The following is a 19,558-nucleotide window of genomic DNA, read 5'->3' as shown; positions in this document are numbered from 1 at the left end:
TTTAAATTACTCTTTTGTCAATAGTCAAACAGCAGGATACATTCAAACAAAAATAGTGCAGAATTTGTATTGGAGCAGTTTAGAGTACTTAGCTGAAAGCAAACACAGCTGTAAGAAAATGGTTTTTCTGACTTCAATGTTTTCCTCTTCCAAATCTACTTTAACATTTTGGTACTTTGAGTGAGTAACTTCCAATTCTCCTACGATGTAAAATTTATTAGTTCAGTTAGTAACAAGGAAAAACTTCAGAGCTTCGAAACAAATGCGCTTTATTGCTCAGCCATTTTAAATAATCTTATGCAGTTGGTCAATTTTACAACCTTTTCAAGTCGGAGGAAACAGTCTGGGAATTTCCTCTACTTGACTGCGGATACAAAGTGATACTGATAATGATGATCTTAGAGATAGCATGGGAATTTCAAATTAACAGGCTGCCTACAACATAAAAAAGAACCCAAAAAAGCCATCTGTACTAAAGTCCAACATGATTCAGTTACCAATTGATAGCAGAATTTGGACAAAAATAAACAGCACCCAAGTGTAGTACAGGAAACTCTCGATTTACCGGCACCCAAATACCCAGAAATCTGAGTTAACTGGCAAAATTCAGGAGTAGGTTCAGGTAAGTTTTACTTCATATTAGTGGACGTTCCTCGATCTGTGGCTGTGCAATCGGGGTTCCTGCACATGTTGCTAAGCAACAGGGACGCTGGGTCTGTGGCCGGGGTTCCTGCACATGTTGCTAAGCAACAGGGAAGCCTGGATTTGTTGCTGTGTACAGAGCTCTCATAACTTTTAACTATACCTCTCTGTAATCCGGACTTTGATAAACCGGCACCACGCCAGTCCCATCGGTGCCGGATAAAAGAGTTTCCTGTACATGACAGGGTGCAATATTCTGGAACCAGGAAGTCAGGCTGGTTCTAGCCCACTGACAGCATCCGAGCTTTTCTGCAGATTTTGGTAAAATTTATGGATTAAGGCATATTTTCACTGATTTCCAATGGCTTTGCTCATAGCCATAAATCAGATTCAAAAATGGGTATGCCAGACACAGATGAATGCCTCACCTCCCCATTGGTTATCCTTCAACTACAGAATAGCTCTCAATGTTCACTCCAGAAAGATTTTTCGGCGAGATTCCAATGCTTATTATGGAGAATTCTAGTTGCATGTGAAATCACAATAGCTCTTAATTCCAGATACGGAGTGACTGCTACCAACGACGGGAAGCTGCGCAGAAGCGTACTGCACATTAATCTGGAACTGGAAGCATGGCGTTTGTTTTTTTTTTTGTTTTTTTTATATACACGAACCTGCTCCCTCCCCAGCATTTTTTCCAAGGAGCCCAATCACTCCTGGCTTTCCTCACCACCCCCCCCCAAACAGAGTTTCTCCCCCCCCCAGAGCCCGCTCCCTCCCCGGCATTTTTTCAGGGAGCCAGCTCCCTCCCCGGCTTTCCCCCCCCAGAGCCCGAGTCGCAAAGCAAACAACCAAAAACCCACTGAGACTGCACGAGCAACTACTTCAACTTCTTTGGCAGCAGTTGTGTCCTTCAAGATATTGTCTCATCATCAGGAAGAAGCCTTCCATTACTGAAGCAGTGAAAAATTACACACGTTTTCAGAAGCTCATGTCACTCCTCACTAAGGATAGCTTTTAAAATGTATTTGTTATTATTGAATTTAGTGAGAAAAGCACTGTTCAACCGATACGCTACTTTCCAAATGTTGGACAGCAATATATTTAATTGGTAGCAATCGTCAACTTTTAGCACTATTTTATCAACATTTACTTATTTTTTCAGAATTGCAGCCTTTGCGATCAACTGAATTCTGCTTTCATAACGATGAGCTATAAAAAAATAAAAAAAAAATCTGAGTAAGTGGTGGGTGGGGGGGGGGGAAGCAAGAGAGTTTTAATTGTAATCCTGGTTGGTGAGCTTTACAAAACTTGGTCATCATCTCTGACCTGCATGCTCATCTGTAGGACAGTGAAAACTTTCCAACAGTCTGCAATGTCATCTGCACTGTATGTATTTTCTTTTTACAAGATATACCACTAATAAATTCATTCAAATCTCTTACCCTTTGTGCCATAGTTCAAGAAAAAAATGAAGAGCTTTACCACAAGCTAAACCCTTGTTACTCACCTTAAACTAAAAGGATATTTTGTCCCTTTGAAAACTGCAAGGATGAACTACACCAGTTATATTATGACAGACCACTATTTTTTGGTTACCATCAAGCTCACACCAAAGAAGCAGGAGCTGACAACACGTCATCAAATTCTATCTTTTCTAGTTGCTATTTTAAAAAAATTCTTTATTCAACCACACCCTAAAGGCTTAAGCAGCAAATATTGTAAACCAAAGAAACAGAATCAGATTCTGTAACATGAGCTGTCCAATTTAATTTTAAATTTCTTCTCTATTTGCCTCCTCAATCTTCAAATTAGTGGCCAACATACTATTACTGGAGCTACCAACTTCTCCTGCAGTATCCAATTTTCAAAGGAAAAAAGTTAGGCTTCTGCTCAGACAAGAAATGTGTTTGCTTATTAGGAACAGGAATAGGCTATTCAGCCCCTCGAGCCTGTTCTGCCATTCAAATCAGACCATGGCTGATCTATACCTCAACTTTATTTACCCACCTCTGATTCATATCCCTGGCCCAACAAAACTCTGTTGCTCTGAGTCAAATATTTCATTTGACCTAGCATCCAAAGTCTTTTGAGGGATGAGAGTTTCCAATTTCCACTATCCTTTGTGGGGAAAAGTGCTTCCTGGTTTCACTCCTAAATGGCCTAGCTCTCATTGCAAGACTGTGCCCCCGTGTTTTGGATTCCCCCACCAGACAAAAATAGTTTCTCTGTATCTACGCTATTGAATCCCTTTACCATTTTAAACACCACAATTAGATCACTCCTCAACCTTCTAAACTCAAGGGAATACAAGCCAGGTTTGTGCAACCTGTCCTCATAATTTAATCCTTTAAGCTCTGGCATCGTTCTGGTGACTCTGTGCTGCACCCACTCCAAGATCAATGCTTCCCGAAGTGTAGTGCAGCGAGCACACGGGACTCTGACTTCTTCAGTTTGAGGGACTCGAATTTGGATAGCTACAAAAGTAGTTTCCAGTGAATATTATTCAGTAATTATATTGAGGCAAGGTAAATGCTTTTCTTCCGCAAAATGTGCGTTGAAATAAATGGTATATATTTTGGAAAGATCGCCAACATGTCATGGTTTACATTACATTGGTTCTTTTCCTGTGCAGCTGTGTTGTATGCAACATCTAGTGTCTGTTAATACATTAGAAAGTATTTCTTGAAACATACAAAAAATTGTAAAAAGGGTAGGGACACAGATGAGGGAATTAAATTTAATTGGTGTAAAAAGAATATGCAGCACTGTACATTTAATAAGTTCTCACATTAAAGCAAAGTTATGTCCTTTGAGCTTCAAAGATATAACAAATTGAACTGTCAAAAATTTGGTGCCAAATCCATTAGTACAATATGCAATCTGAAATAATCATACTGAAATTGTATATATGAAGGCAGCACACACAAGACTGAGCAAAAAAGCTTACACAAGAATTCCTGGAATTGTTCTATTCCCTTTTTAGTATAAATCAAATGGATTTGGAAAGCAATTGTGATGCGCATAAAATTTTAGTGCACAAAACAAAAAGCTCACCATGTGATTACGGCATGTTTGTTTCTATTACTAAGCCAGCTTGTAAACTAGCCATAAATCAGTTTGCTACATGAAAAAGGCATGAAGGGCCATTAATTTGGATAATGAACACTTACACTTGTAACTTTCCGATAGATCTGGGCAGCATTCTGACATTCCGAGTATGGGTATTCTGAGGTAGCCATTTCTAACATACACATTCCAAAAGCGTATACATCCACAGATTCATCATAGTGTTCCTCATACATTTCTGGGGCCATGAACTCTGGAGTACCTGAAGACAGTTAAAAGCAAATTTAACATTCTAACATCTTAACTGACAATAAAAAGTTCTCACAGAAAATCATAGGCTGGAGGTGCATGATTTCCAGATACGCGCTAGGCGTGCATGGTTAGTGAGTTTGACAACTTAGTCTTCAATAAACAAAAAATACCTCATTAAACACTGAACGTTCATTGCTTATGTAGTTTCTATATATAAACAAATAGTCAAGCTTCAAAAAAATTCCTCCTGCACTCAGTAGAGTCTAAAGCCATGCAGAACAGTGGACTCAATGAGGATGACTTAGTCCATGCGAGTGTCCTCCAACAGGAGAGAGATGTGGTCAGATGGTTAGCTCTCAGCATACAGCACGACTTCACCAGCAAAAGAGTTTCCTATTTTTGTCAGAAACACAATGTTCACTGCAAACTACATTGAATCATTCTGTATCCTTCCAAAATGTGCATGCAGACTAATAGCAACAAATTTTCACTTCACTTCTCTTGCCTGTGGAATGGTCCTAGAGGGTGCCATCCTCTGGAACCAATGCATTCTACGTAAAAGTTAAAGTTAGAGAGTAGTTACCATCTCTTACTTAAGTGGGCTGCAAAAGCATATATTAAGCAATGGGAAACCTGTAATTTCAAGTACAATTATTCAAGCCGTTCTGTGCTCCCAGGGCCATCTTTTCCACCTGCAGCCTGGTGTGCCACTAAACATTAACTATAAGTAATGAAGTATAAAGTTTATTCTGTAAATTTGATCAGATTCCATAACTGACACAAAAATCTTCGATCCACTATCTCCCCCCAACCAAAATGACAAACAGCAGGATAACAATAAATCTGAAGGAATGTCAGGTATTTACCTATAACACTTTTGGCAAAAGAGGCACGCTTTAGAGTTGCAAGCCCCAAATCTCCTATCTTCACTGATCCAGTAGGTCCAGTAATAAAAATATTATCACACTTTAAATCCCGGTGAATAATTGGTGGTGTTCTTGTGTGTAGAAAATGTAATCCTTTCAATATCTGCCGGCACCAGCTTCGCATAACTTTCGTTTTCATCACTTTAAATCTTTTTAAATATCTGCAAATAAATAAAAAGTACTTTACACAGGTTTATAGCAACAGCAACACCAAGATTAAATTAGCAATTCTGAATACCTCAGAAATACTCAATTCCAATCTTAAGCATGTCAAATCAAATATAACTACAGAACTAGGAGATAAATTCATTTACTTCATGTGAAACTTTTTGCAGTGCCTAAAATAATTGGAACCTGCCAGTGAATTTCACCAGTAAATCTGTTCTTTATAAAGCCAAAATGCAAATTGATACAGCATAGTGTCACTTCATTAAATGTTGCACATTGTATCATTACCGATCCTATACATAGCCAAGTGCAAGAGGTCACAGAGAAAAAAAGATTTAATAAACCAGTCATCCCAATGCTTCAAAAGGTAACATCTTCGTCACTGAATAGCCACAGACCAGTTTGATTCTGAGCTTCCATCAAGTCAGCTGATCACACCTGGGGCAGCAGTAGGTGTGCTACAACAAGCCTTAGCAGTTTTGGGTTAGGGAAGAGATACCAGAGATGGATCACCATCACCCATGTACCCCAGTAAATGAGTCAATACCTTAAGAGGAGGAGGGAGAAACTGGAAAAAAAATACCAATTCCACATTTCAGTTATTTAAGAGTTTTTGATTTTTTTTTTAAACCTACATACATTGGCACAGTGAGCCAAGTGGCCTCCTTCTGTGTTGTATGATTTTAGCTTAAGTCAGTATTTTACGGTCAAGAAAACAGGAATAATGGCCCAGAATTCACTTCGCCACTGACCTCGAAGAAAGCTGATCTCTGTGGCGTCAATTTCAGCTCTCCCGACCTTAGTTTGAATCTGGGGGCAAATCAAGCGAATCACCAGTGCCCAGCAATAGTGATGTCATCAAGCTGGCTGACAGTTTTGCCGTCATTACCACCACAAAATTCAGGCCAATATTTTACACCAAAGGCTTCATTGTTAAGCCCACAAGCTATAATATTTTTGTTGCATATATGAGCAGAGTAAAATGCGTCCACCATTTGAAATCTAATCACCAACTTCCTTTCACCCATACAACAGTAAATGCCAACAAATGCTCCCCTGCAATCACTGAAAATTACAAGTTTCAGCACCTGCATTCCAAGTACCAGTATGGTTGATTGATTACTTTATCTAACATATATTGTAACACTTCATTGAGAACAGAGTTTGAGGACCCACTGGATAGTACGTCCCTCACGCATTCTTCAGTTGCAGCTGCCCATTCATAACGAACATATGCAATTGGCCCGACGTGCAGCCTCTATTTTTCCCCACACAGACCTTTATTTAGATTTTAAACAAACTGCATTCCAGATGGCATTATTTTCCATTTCAGTTGAAGTGACTTTTTTTTTTTTTAATTTGAACAGTAAAATGTCACACTTGAATGACCTCCTGTTAATGAAATGTAAAATTTAGCAAAATGACTGCCCACAATTACTGGAGCATTCAAAGCAAAATTCAGAACAACCAAAGCCACTTCTTGTACAAACACCTTTTGCATCACATTTGGTTAATTAAATAATTAATGATAATATTGCCTTCAGTAAGAATTTTGTCATATGTTCAAAACAATAGAATTCATTCTGAAAAATGAAAATTTTCAACCTTCCTAAATCAGTCCAAATGCAGAGATAATATTGACCAATTTTTGCTTCTATCCTGCCTGGGTGCAGGATTCGCAGGTATCCATCACTTTTTCCCTTTCCTTCTTTTGTTGGTCAGCAAGAGCAAGATAGGGAAACAGCCTGCAACTCAGAAGCAGAAATTATGGCACAATCAGGCATTGTATTTCCCTCTCTTCACAGATGCTGCCTGACCTGCTGAGTTTCTCCAGCATTTTCAGTTTTTATTTCAGATTTCCAGCATCTGCAGTATTTTCTTTTTGTATTGTGATTTCCACCACTGCTTGAATTAGGTCATTCTGGAAAACTTGGAGGGAAAAGGCCCTCACAGGAGTTTTAAATTTTAAAAAAGTTTGCCGTTAGATTTCCAGAGTCAAACCCAATTATCAACTCCAGTCAAAAAAAAAAAATCAACCTCTTCAATTCCTCTATTTTCAATGAACTACTAATGGATCTCGCATAGCATTGCATACAGGGAATGAAGACCAAATGTAGTATTCAGGTCAAGCAAGTTAGAAAAAAAAGAGTGGGAGAACCAGCTGCTGGAAGGGGTCAGGAAGATATGGAGAGACAGGGCTGGAGGAGAGGGGCAAATGTGGATGGGGGAAAGAGTTGAGTGACACTGGGCCAGGGCCAAGTTTCCTCTCAGTAGAAGGGGGAAGGTGGATGGAAAGAAAGAAAGTGGGAGAGGGCATCACAAAGGGTTGGTTTTCAGCTCAGAGTAGGGTCGGTGCTGAATTGCTTCTGTGAGGGACTAGAAGAGGCACAAGTTGTTTCTCAGCAAGGGTTGCGCGTGTGGTATTGCATCTCATTGGCAACATCATTTGCAGACGAGGTCAGCTTCTACATGAACACTGACAACACCCAGTTCTACTTCTCTGCCATCTCTCTTGACCCTTCTACTGCTCATGTTGCAAGACTACTTGTCCAATATTCTGTCTTTTGAGATTGCCTTCAGTTAAACATTGGTAAGATCAATGCCATTGTCTTCAATCCCGATCACAAACTTCAAACCCTTGCCACCAATTCCATCCCCCTCCCCAGCCACCATCTCAGGCTGAACCAGACTGTTTACAACCTCACGACCGTGAGCTGACCTTCCAGCCCCATATCCTGTCCATGACAAAGACCACCTATTTCCACCTTAGTAACATCACCCACCTCAACTGTTACCTCAGTCAATCTGATGCTGAAACTTTCATCCATGCCTTTGTTGCCTCCAGACCTAACTGTTCCAATGCTCTCTTGGCCAGGCTCCCAGCCTCCTTGCTCCATAAACTTCAGCTCATCCAAAACTCTGCTGCCTGTATTATATCCCACACCAGGTTCTGCTCACCCATCATCCCGGTCCTTGTTAATATACACTGGCTCCAGGTTCCTCGATGACTTGCATTTAAAATTCTCATCCACATGTTTAAATCTCTTTATGGCCTTTCCCCTCCCATCGCTGTAGCCTCCTCGAGCCCGACAACCCCCATACCTCCGACCACCAACCCCCACACTCTCCATTCCTCGGACACTGGTCTCTTGTGCATTGCCCCACCATTGACGGCCATGCTTTCAGTCACCTAGGCCCCCATGCTCTGGAATTCCCTCCCTAAACACCTTCACCACCTCTCCTCTTCGCCTTTAAGACCCTTAAAACCCATCCCTCTCTTCAAGCTTTTAGCCACATCTCTTAATAACTCCTCCTTTGGCTCAAAATCCTTCTCTGCACCACCCCCATCCCCACACCCACAATTATGCCTGTGTGAAGTGCATTGGGATATTTTTCTATGTTAAAAGCACTACATAAATGCAAATCGCTGTTTGCTGCAAGTTTTAGCTTACGAAGGCCAGGGATAAATTTGTGCTTTGGTGGGGGGGGGGGGGGGGGGATTCTCTCAAGGAAAAGTTTTTCCTCGTGGGGAAAGGTCGCCTTTGTCCTTGGTGGGGATGAGACAGGAGGCCAAGTTTTCCCTCTGTCCTCACTGGCAGTGTGGTATGACAAGACCGCTTTGTCCTTAGTAGGGGATGAGGAAGGCCAAATTTGTCCTCAGTGTGTGGGGTTCAGCTGAATTTCTGCAGAATGAAGGGATGGGGGGGCTTATTTGCTGGATTTCTGTTCTGGATGCACAGGTTGCAGGTTTCAGTTCTGTGGGGGTGGGGTTGTCAAGACTTGTTGGGTGGGAGGGTTTGTGTAATATGTAATTCGTTCCACAGTTTTACGATTTTTGCTCAAGTTGCTCTCATCTTCTCCAGGCTGGTCAGCTTATCTGTGAGATCAGCCAACTCAGTTTATTGGTTATTATTTGCTTTTCTGATCTCAATTTTCATTCCTTGCAATGGTAGACACTTTTTGATCACTTTTATATTTTACATTTTTGTTTTGTATAATTGAATATAATCTTGGGGGCCCATAAATGGGATTTCTTTTTTGGTAGATGGGATTTTAGAGGTTTGTTTTGAGGGACTATTACGATACATCAGGAGCTGCACCATTGTAATTAAACAGTCATAACTAAGTTTACAGCACCTCCTGCAGGTACAATACAACTCAATATTTTAATGTGGAATAGATTTTTGTTCCATTTATCAGCATGGTATAATGCATATAACCATTTAAGTCTAATCAGCTTCATTCCCTTCACGCAAGATGATCACTTGTTTCCCAATAATATAAATTTATTAAAAAAGCAACTACAATTACTGTAGTTCCTTTCTTGCCACCAAAACAAATTAAAATATTTTAGAAGAAATACTTACGTTTTCAAAGTTCCTGAGGTCATTAATTCAGTAACTAGTACAATGCATTTTTTCCCTTTCAGAGTACTTTCCCAAGAGTCATAAAATCGAACAATATTGGGATGCTGCAATCCTTTAAGCATTTCTGCTTCCTCTCGAAATCGTTGGCGCTCTGCCTTTGCGAGTTTTCTGTCCTATATTGAAAGTTACAACAGAAGAACAGGTTAAACATCTAATCATAAATTGAGGCATGTACAATTAATGGTTTAACATGACTGCAGTTCATTTGTTTAAAAAATACAACTAAATCATTTTGCAGTACATGTACCAATTATGCCAAGCCCGTGAAATGGATTGCACGAACGCATGCACACACACAGTTTTGCTGTTTTAATAGAACTATTTTATCTCTCATTCTCACTCAGCTTGCATTCACACTGCAGCTGCCACTCCGAGATCAGTAGCTGCAGTTCGGGTTTCAGCTAGGTTTGCTCACATTTCCTGGCTGAAATTTAAATTCCACTAATCAGGCAGGAGTTGTGTGCATGGGTTTACACTCCATTTGTCAGCAAGAGCAGGAAACCACTCTGCATCAATGTTAAAGTTGTGTAGTAAATGCACCCTCAATGGCTTGAATAGGCCTGTGACCCACAATCTGGAAACTGCCTTTCTGAGAATCTGCCCTTATTGTGGGTGTGCAGCCAGATAACACAAGAGATCTGAAGGTACAACGCCAAAATACACACACACACACACACACCTCTTAGTTTAGAAGATTATCAGACATATTTAACATTAAATTTGCATTTACTATTAGAAAGAAACACTAGTGCTTCATGCTTTCCTGCAGTTTTATAATTTAGCCCTCAGACTGGACATCAGGGTGGTGAATCTCAGTCTGTAGTCATGCTATGCCTTCCTTCTTTCAATGGCTGTTCTTTCAGGGGGAGCTAACTTGCCTTCTGTGCTCAGAAACTTAACCCTTACCTATAATTGATGCACTATTTGCCTATATCTAGCTAGACCTCAAACATTGCAATCTTCCTGTAACATTCATAACTTAAGAGGCTATGCGTCACTCGCTTTTTTTAAATCTTTTGAACTCTTCAGATTTATCCAAGCCTCTTAACGCCTATAAAATTATTTCTCACTCAAAATCATCATTCTGGTTTTGAGTCAAAAACACCATTTTTTATATATTTTTTTTAAACCTTTTCCCATATATTCAAATGGCTGATTGATCATGTGATTGATTTTATTGCAAGGAGCTCTTAGACATGTCAAGAATTTATAATGAATAAATTCTAATTGTTTGATGGAAGTTAGATCTGCTCGTCAGTAGCAAAAACTAATTTCTTCAGTCTTAAATAAGAGCAGAGACAGACAAGATAAGAATGCCTTATAAGTGATTCACGTAAACTTGTCTTAGTGCAAGAATACAGTCCTCCATTCAATCTCAACAATCCTGGACGTGCTTAGCCATGGGGCTAATTGAAACCAGATACCAATGGTTCTTAACCTTAACACTGTTTTCCTAGGCTTCAGTAGGGCATTTTCAGGGATACTTCCTTACAGTCTCTTTGCACGAGCAGAATGTTGTGTGCGCTTAGTTCCTTTAAATGAGCATTCCCTCCCCCATCCCCCACGTCTTCCTTCCTCTCGCCACCTAGAGGCAGCTTCAATTCTCTAATTTCTTCTCTACATTTTCCTTTCTGCCCCTGCAGATCAGTATGGCTAATTACATAGGATATACAGCACAGAAACCAGTCCATGCCAGTGTTTATGTTCCACACGAGCCTCCTCCCGTCTTTCCTCATCTACATCTATCAGCATAACCCTCTATTCCCTTCTCCCTCATATGCTTGTCTAGCCTCCCCTTAAATGCATCTATACTATTCACTTCAACCACTCCCTGTGGTAGCGAGTTCCACATTCTCACCACTCTCTGGGTAAAGAAGTTTCTTCTGAATTCCCTATTGGATTTCTTGGTGACTATCTTATATTGATGGCCTCTAGTTTTGCTCTTCCCCACAAATGTATCCACTCTTCCCCACAAATGTATCCACTGGAGATCTTCCCTCCATGGCCGCCAACCTCATAGTCCCCCAACCCCGCACAGCCCGCTTCTACCTCCTTCCCAAGATCCACAAACAGGACTGCCCTGGTAGATCCATCGTTTCAGCCTGTTCTTGCCCCACGGAACTTATCTCTTCCTATCTCGACTCTATTTTCTCTCCTTGTCCAGTCTCTTCCCACCTACATTCGCGACTCTTCTGATGCCCTCCGTCACTTTAACAGTTTCCAGTTTCCTGGCCCCAACCGTCTCCTTTTCACCATGGACGTCCAATCCCTCTACACCTCCATCCCCCACCAGGATGGCCTTCGGGCGCTCCGTTTCTTCCTTGAACAGAGGCCCAACCAGTCCCCATCCACCACCACCCTCCTCCGCCTGGCTGAACTTGTTCTCACATTGAACAACTTCTCCTTTGACTCCACTCACTTCCTCCAAATTAAAGGTGTTGCTATGGGAACCCGCATGGGCCCTAGCTATGCCTGCCTGTTCATGGGATATGTGGAACATTCTTTGTTCCAGTCCTACTCGGGTCCCCTCCCTCACCTCTTTTTCCGGTACATCGATGACTGTATTGGTGCCGTTTCCTGCTCTCGCCCTGAACTAGATAAGTTCATTCACTTTACTTCCAATTTCCACCCTTCCCTCACCTTCACATGGTCCATCTCCGACTCTTCCCTTCCTTGACTTCTCCGTCTCCATTTCTGGCGATCGGCTTTCAACAAACATCCACTACAAGCCCACCGACTCCCACAGCTACTTGGACTACACTTCCTCCCACCCCGCTTCCTGCAAGGACTCTAATCCATTCTCCCAGTTTCTCCGTCGCGTCTGTTCTGACGATGCCACCTTCCATACTAGTGCTTCCGACGTGTCTTCCTTTTTCCTCAACCGAGGATTCCCCTCTACCGTGGTTGACACGGCCCTTGACCATGTCCGTTCTATTTCCCGCACTTCTGCCCTCACCCCTGCCCCTCCCTCCCGGAACCACGATAGAGTTCCCCTTGTCCTCACCTTTCACCCCACCAGCCTCCACATTCAACGGATCATCCTCCGCCATTTCCGTCACCTCCAACGTGATCCCACCACCAAACACATCTTCCCCTCACCTCCCCTTTCAGCATTCCGAAGGGACTGCTCACTCCGTGACACCCTGGTCCACTCCTCAATCACCCCCAACAGCCCTTCTCCTTCACCTGGCACCTTCCCGTGCAAGCGCAGGAGATGAAACACATGCCCTTTTACCTCCTCCCTTCCCACTGTCCAGGGCCCCAATCACCCCTTCCAGGTGAAACAGCGATTTACGTGTACTTCTTGCAATTTAATATACTGTATTCGCTGCTCACGATGCAGTCTCCTCTACATTGGGGAGACCAAACGGTGATTGGGTGACCGCTTTGCGGAACATCTCCGTTCAGTCCGTAAGGGTGACCCTGAGCTTCCGGTCGCCTGTCACTTTAATTCACCGCTTCACTCCCACTCTGATCTCTCTGTCCTCGGGCTATTGCATTGTTCCAATGAAGCTCAATATAAGCTCGAGGAACAGCACCTCATCTTTCGATTGGGCACTTTGCAGCCTGCCGGACTCAACATTGAGTTCAACAATTTCAGATAATTATCCCTGCCCCCATTTTTCATGCAGTATGATTTTTGCCATTCCATTTGCAACATTTTATCTTTCCTGCCTCTTACAAAAGCACAGGGTATTCTTTCTATTCCTTCCTCCCCTCCTACCCTCCCCCACCCCTGTCTCTGCACCTGCTTAATATGTTACATCTCCAGCTTTTTCCAGTTCTGATGAAGGGTCCCAAACCTGAAACGTTAACTCTGTTTCTCTCTCCACGGATGCTGCCTGGCCTGCTGAGTATTTCCAGCATTTTCTGTTGTTATTCCACTCTATCAAAACCTTACATAATTTTAAAGACCTCTATTAGGTCACCCCAAGCCTTCTTTTTTCAAGAGAAAAGAGACCCAGCCTGTTCATCCTTTCCAGATATGTATACCCTCGCATTTCTGGTATCATCTTTGTAAATCTTCTCTGCACCCTCTCCAGTGCCTCTATATCCTTTTTATAATATGGCAACCAGAACTGTACGCAGTACTCCAGTGTGGTTTAACCAAGGTTCAATACAGGTTTAGCATAACTTCCTTACTTGTCAATTCTATCCCTCTAGAAATAAACCCTAGTGCTTGGTTTGCTTATTTTTTTTATGGCCTTGCTAACCTGTGTTGCAACTTTTAGTGATGTGTATTTGTTCTCCACTTAGACTCGCACCCTCCAAGTAATAAGTGACCTCCCTATTCTTCCTACCAAAATGTAATACCGCACACATTTATCTGTGTTGAACTTCATTTGCCAATTATATGCCTATTCTGCAAGTTTATTAATGTCCTCCTGTAATTTGTTGCAGTCCTCTTCAGTATCGACTATCCCCCCATTTTGGTGTCATCCGCAAATTTAAATTGTGAACAGCAGTGGTCCTAGCACTGATCCTTGTAGACCACCACTACCCACCTTCTGCCACTATGAATAGCTACCTTTTACCCCTACTCTCTGCTTTCTGTCTTGAAGCCAGCTAGTTATCCATTCTGCTACTTGACCCTGACTCCACATTCACTGATCTTGTTCATTAGTCTATTATTGGGTACCTTATCGAAGGCCTTTTGAAAATTTAGATAAATTACATCTACGGCATTACCATTGTCTACTCTGTTACCTATTCAAAAAATTCAATGAGGTTGGTCAAGCAAGACCTTTTGAAATCTATGCTAACTATTCATTACTATGTTTTTGGTTTCTAAATGTTCTTCTGTTTTCTCCTTTAGTAGGGATTCCATTATTATACCTACCACCAATGTTAAGCTGACTGGTCTATAATTCCCTGGACATGTTCTATCCCCCTTCTTAAACACAGGTATTACGTTAGCTAGCCACTAGTCCTCGGACACTACACCTTTTTCTAACGAATTATTAAATGTGTAGTAATGCTTTTGCTATCTCTTCCCTAGATTCTTTTAAAATGCCCAGACCAGGGGTTTTATCCTCTGAGTTTGATTAGTTTATTTAATATATATCCCCTCTTGTAGTGTATGTGCCTTTAAGAGCCCCGTGTACTGTAATGCCGGTAATGGCCACTCGGGCTATATAAGCCTGTATATTGTGTTGTATCAGTTAGTTCACCTCCAGACTTTGTTCAGTAAACACCTGTGAAACCAACTCCTGCCTTCCGTGTCTCTATTAACACACGGATACAACAGTGGCGACGAATTGGAAACGGACTTACCTGCAATTCGGCAGCACCTCAAGGACATCGATTCCTCAGACGTCCAAAGTCGAAGAAAAGCAAGAAAGAAAAAAAAAACTGTGGTTTCACCAGCTAGCCGAGCTGGTGGCAGGTACTGCAATAATCCTTCCTGGGCGGCGGGCTGGGGCTCCATCGGCTGGCTCTGCAGCGGGGCCGAGCAGCGAAGGCGGAGGCAAACAGAGACAGAGGGGGGGAGCACTCGGGAGACGGCCGGCGCTGCAAAGCAGGTCGGCGTTCGGACCAAGCAGAAGGGGGGAAAGTCCCAGCGAGTCTGGCGGGAACGAGTCTCCACCTGTAAATTAAAAAAAAAAACGCGGAAAACAGCGTCGTCAGCAGCAGCAGCGGCGGGAAAGCGCGGGAACTGCCATTTTTTTTTCTGCAGGGAAGAAAGGAAAGCGCGGGAAGCGTCATTTTTTTCCCAGGATGCCTAAGGCTGGCAATATTGATGCTTTCGATAACGATAGAGGATTGGACCACATATGTGGAAAGAGTGGAGGTATATTGCACAGCAAATGGAATAGAAAATGATAAAAAGGCGTCAGTACTTCTAAATCTAATGGGCGCAAAGACATACAGGCTGTTACGAAACTTAATCACTCCAGCCAAACCAAAGGACAAGAATTTTAAAGCAGATTGTTGATACCCTACAGGAGCACTTAAACCCAACACCGCTGCTGATAGCAGAATGATTCAAATTCTTCAAGAGGAATCAGCACAAGAATGAAAGTAACGCTGATTACCTCACCGAATTAAGAAAGCTGCCAATTCGGGGCAGGACTGGCAGATTCTCTTCGAGACAAATTCGTCTGCGGTCTCCTAAGTGAAGGAACACAGAAAAGGCTGCTTTCTGAGAAAGATTTGACACTGGACAAGGCGTTCAGTATGGCTGTATCATACGAAGCAGCCACAAGAGGAGCTGCAGAGATACAGCAAAAGACACAGGACTTCGGCACCCATGAAATGACACAGGGTTTCGAGAGAGGTTATCGCTGCGGCAGATCCGCCCATGACCAGAGGGACTGCTGGTTCAAGGACAAAGCATGCAGGCAATGCGGAAAGATTGGACACATTGCACGTGTATGCCGATCTGGACAAAAAATATCCACGGACAGGAAAAAAAAAATCAATAAGGAAAAGTACAGAAAAGGTACAAATGATGACGGACAGTAGCTCTGAAGACCAGAAGAGCGATAGCGACTCCGGAAACAAGAGACTAAGCTGTCTCAAATTACATAATGTAATTGCCAAAGAAGATTACCAGACCATTTGGGTTACCCTCACGATAGCGGGGTCCCCAGTTAAAATGGAGCTCAATACAGGATCAGCTCTGACCATCATAAATCGACGGGATTACGAGCGGCTATTTCCGCATATACCTTTAAAAGACACATCCATTATCTTAAAAACATATACGGGGCAGAAAGTATACCCCAAAGGAAAAATAAGGGTGCCTGTTGTATACAACGGCAAGGAAATACAGAAGTTGTATTTATACGTTCTACAAGATGGTGGTCCACCGCTGTTGGGACGTGAATGGATCAGGAAGATACGTTTAGACTGGCACTCCATTCAGGCACTGACGGTGACCAGTAAGGAAAAAAATAATGATGTCATACCTGAACGATTGAAAGACATCTTGGCCAACACCAAGGAAGTGTTTCAAGAGAAACTGGGAACCTTGAAAGGCATCACCGCCTCAATAAAAGTGGAAGATGCGGCAATTCCCAAGTTTTTTAAGGCAAGGCCGGTGCCATACGCAATTCGTCCAGCAGTTGAGGCAGAGCTGGAGAATTTGGAAAAGGCAGGCGTATTATCCAAGATAGATTGGAGCGAGTGGGCAACACCCATCGTCCCGGTCATGAAGAAAACGTTGAATAATGATAAATCTGAAGAACAGAGAAAAATTCGCATCTGTGGAGACTTCAAGGCGACTGTAAACCCGGTCCTTCACATGGTACAGTATCCTCTTCAGAGGATAGAAGATATTTTCGCCTCACTATCCGGAGGGAAACGTTTCACCAAAATTGACTTGGCACAGGCATATTTACAAATGGAGGTTGAAGAGGCCTCTAAAAAGTATCTCACGATAAATACACACAAAGGCCTGTACCAGTACAATCGACTGGTTTTTGGAGTAGCATCAGCTCCAGCTATCTGGCAAAGAGCTATGGAGCAAGTCCTCCAAGGGATTCCGGGGACTCAATGCTACCTGGACGACATCCTTGTAACAGGAGAAAACGACAACGAGCACCTTGCCAATTTGGAGCAGGTGCTCACTAGGCTGAGAGAACGGGGCCTACAAGCTAATCGCCCCAAGTGCGAATTTTTCCAGAAACAAATATCATATTATGGCCACATAATTAACAAGGAAGGGTTGCATAAGTCACCTGAAAAAACTGAAGCGGTCATAAAAGCCCCAGCACCTGAAAATGTCTCAATTAAGGTCGTTCCTGGGATTGATAAATTACTATCATAAATTTTTACCGAACTTGTCAACTGTTCTGCACCCGCTTAATGAACTGCTACAAACAGGAGTAATTTGGAAATGGAACGAAGACTGTAAACTTGCCTTCCATAAATGCAAAGACTTAATCACGTCCAAGGAAGTTTTGGCTCATTACAACCCATCACTGCCAATCAGACTGGCGTGCGATGCATCCCCTTACGGCGTAGGAGCGGTATTATCGCATAGATTCCCTGATGGCTCGGAGCGGCCGATAGCTTTTGCGTCACGCTTATTGAACTCAGCTGAGCGTAACTATGCCCAGATCGACAGGGAAGCACTCAGCCTGGTATGGGGAGTGAAGAAATTCAACCATTCCCTACACGGACAAAAATTTACCTTTTTGACTGACCATCAACCCCTCGTCTCCATATTCAACCCTAAAAAGGGTGTTCCCATTATGACAGCGCAAAGGCTACAGAGGTGGTCCCTTTTTCTAGGGGCACCAATATGACATAGAATATAAAGGATCAAAACAGCATGGGAATGCTGACGTTTATCGCGCCTACCGTTGCCAATGGTAGAAGAGGCACCTACAGTAGACCCAGTGGAGATGTTTCACTCTACCATAGTGGAATGTCTACCAGTAACAAATTCTGCCATTGAAAAGGAAACGAGAAATGACCCGACTCTCTCACGAGTCTCCGATTTAACAGTGAAGGGATGGCCAGCACATGGCGAACCACTGTTGCCAGCATTCTCGCAAAGAAGAGAACAGCTGTCAGTGTGCCGAGGAACCTTGATGTGTGGATCCAGAGTGGTGATTCCACCCAAACTCCAGGATAAAGTGCTAAAGGAGCTTCACGAGGGGCATCTGGGTGGAGTGAAAATGAAGAACCTAGCCAGAGCGTTTGTATGGTGGCCAGGTATCGATGGAGACATCGAAGAAATGACCAAGAGCTGCCGAGGATGCCAGAAGGTCCAAAACGCTCCACCACAAGCCCCTCTACATCCATGGGAGTGGCCCTCATCTCCCTGGCAAAGGGTACACATCGACTTTGCTGGTCCATTTGTGGACTCAATGTTCTTAATCGCGATTGATGCACACTCCAAGTGGCCGGAGGTAATAAAGATGTCCTCCACCACCACGGAAAAAACCATCACAGTATTAAGGACCAAATTTGCCAGGAATGGGCTGCCTGAACAGATCTGTTCTGATAATGGACCGCAATTTGTGTCCGAAGAATTCAGGAAGTTCTTAAAAAACAATGGGGTTAAGCACTACACATCCGCCCCATACCATCCCGCCACCAATGGATTAGCTGAAAGGTTTGTCCAGACCTTCAAGAAGGCCATAAAGGCCATGGGTAATGAAGACATAAATCTACAACATAAGGTAGATAACTTCTTGTTGGCGTACAGGAATGCAACACATGTGGTTACAAACCAAACTCCCGCCATGATGTTCTTCAATAGAAGCCTAAGATGCCAGCTGGATTTGATCAAGCCAAACATCAGAAGGGACGTGGAGAACCGGCAATTTCAAGGCATGAATGAAAGGCCAACTAGAACCTTCCAGATAGGTCAACAAGTTTTGGCCCGGGACTACCGTACCGAGGAATGGCAGCCTGGAACTATTTGCACACGACTAGGACCGCTGATGTATATCGTGGACATTGGAGAAAGCATAATAAGGCGCCATGCTGACCAGATCATAGAGTCATCCGAAAAGGGACAACCTACACCACAACTCTATACGCCTAATGATGAAGTAGAGATACCCATTGTATCTACCTCCGATCCGGTGATACTGGAACCAGATGAACCCGACACTGGCATTCAAGCCAAATCAGCCTTGCCAAAAGAACCTACTACACCACCAGAAACTACTACACCACCGAGGCGTTATCCGGACCGAGTCATGAAGCCTCCAGAGAGACTGACTTATAATTGATTAACTGCAGCAATGTGTAGATTATTGTTCTTGTAACATGTAATTAATGATTACTTAAAATATTATGTACTGGTTGGCTAAAAGGGGAGGAATTGTAGTCTATGTGCCTGTGTACTGTAATGCCGGTAATGGCCACTCGGGCTATATAAGCCTGTATATTGTGTTGTATCAGTTAGTTCACCTCCAGACTTTGTTCAGTAAACACCTGTGAAACCAACTCCTGCCTTCCGTGTCTCTATTAACACACGGGTACAACACCTCTTTATTTTAAATGCACTTAGCTCATTACTAATCTCATCATCCAATGTCATGTCCACCTGTTCTATCTCCCTGGTAAATACTGAAGCAAAATTATTTAATATTTCTGCCATCTCGCTATCGT

At 42.8% G+C, this 19,558-nt stretch overlaps 1 protein-coding gene across 7 annotated transcripts in view; it reads right to left on the bottom strand.

Annotated features, from left to right (window-relative positions):
• The window catches only part of LOC147111119 (serine/threonine-protein kinase WNK2-like), a 204,809-nt gene that overhangs the window by 126,073 nt on the left and 59,178 nt on the right, over positions 1–19,558 (bottom strand). For all 7 annotated transcript variants that reach the window (XM_086001680.1, XM_086001682.1, XM_086001683.1 and 4 more), the window contains exons 2-4: positions 9,425–9,597; positions 4,830–5,050; positions 3,816–3,973 (exon numbers count right to left, since the gene is read on the bottom strand). In XM_086001680.1, coding sequence (XP_085857806.1) covers positions 3,816–3,973; positions 4,830–5,050; positions 9,425–9,597 — 552 coding nt within the window. The remainder of the gene's footprint in view (positions 1–3,815; positions 3,974–4,829; positions 5,051–9,424; positions 9,598–19,558) is intronic.

The sequence above is a fragment of the Somniosus microcephalus genome, chromosome 11 (genome assembly GCF_052327205.1).
Source record: "Somniosus microcephalus isolate GS21.2 chromosome 11, FLI_Smic_1.0, whole genome shotgun sequence".
Classification (NCBI taxonomy): Eukaryota; Metazoa; Chordata; class Chondrichthyes; order Squaliformes; family Somniosidae; genus Somniosus; species Somniosus microcephalus.
Note: the sequence above shows the minus strand (reverse complement) of the source record. Positions and strands in the feature narration are given on the sequence as shown.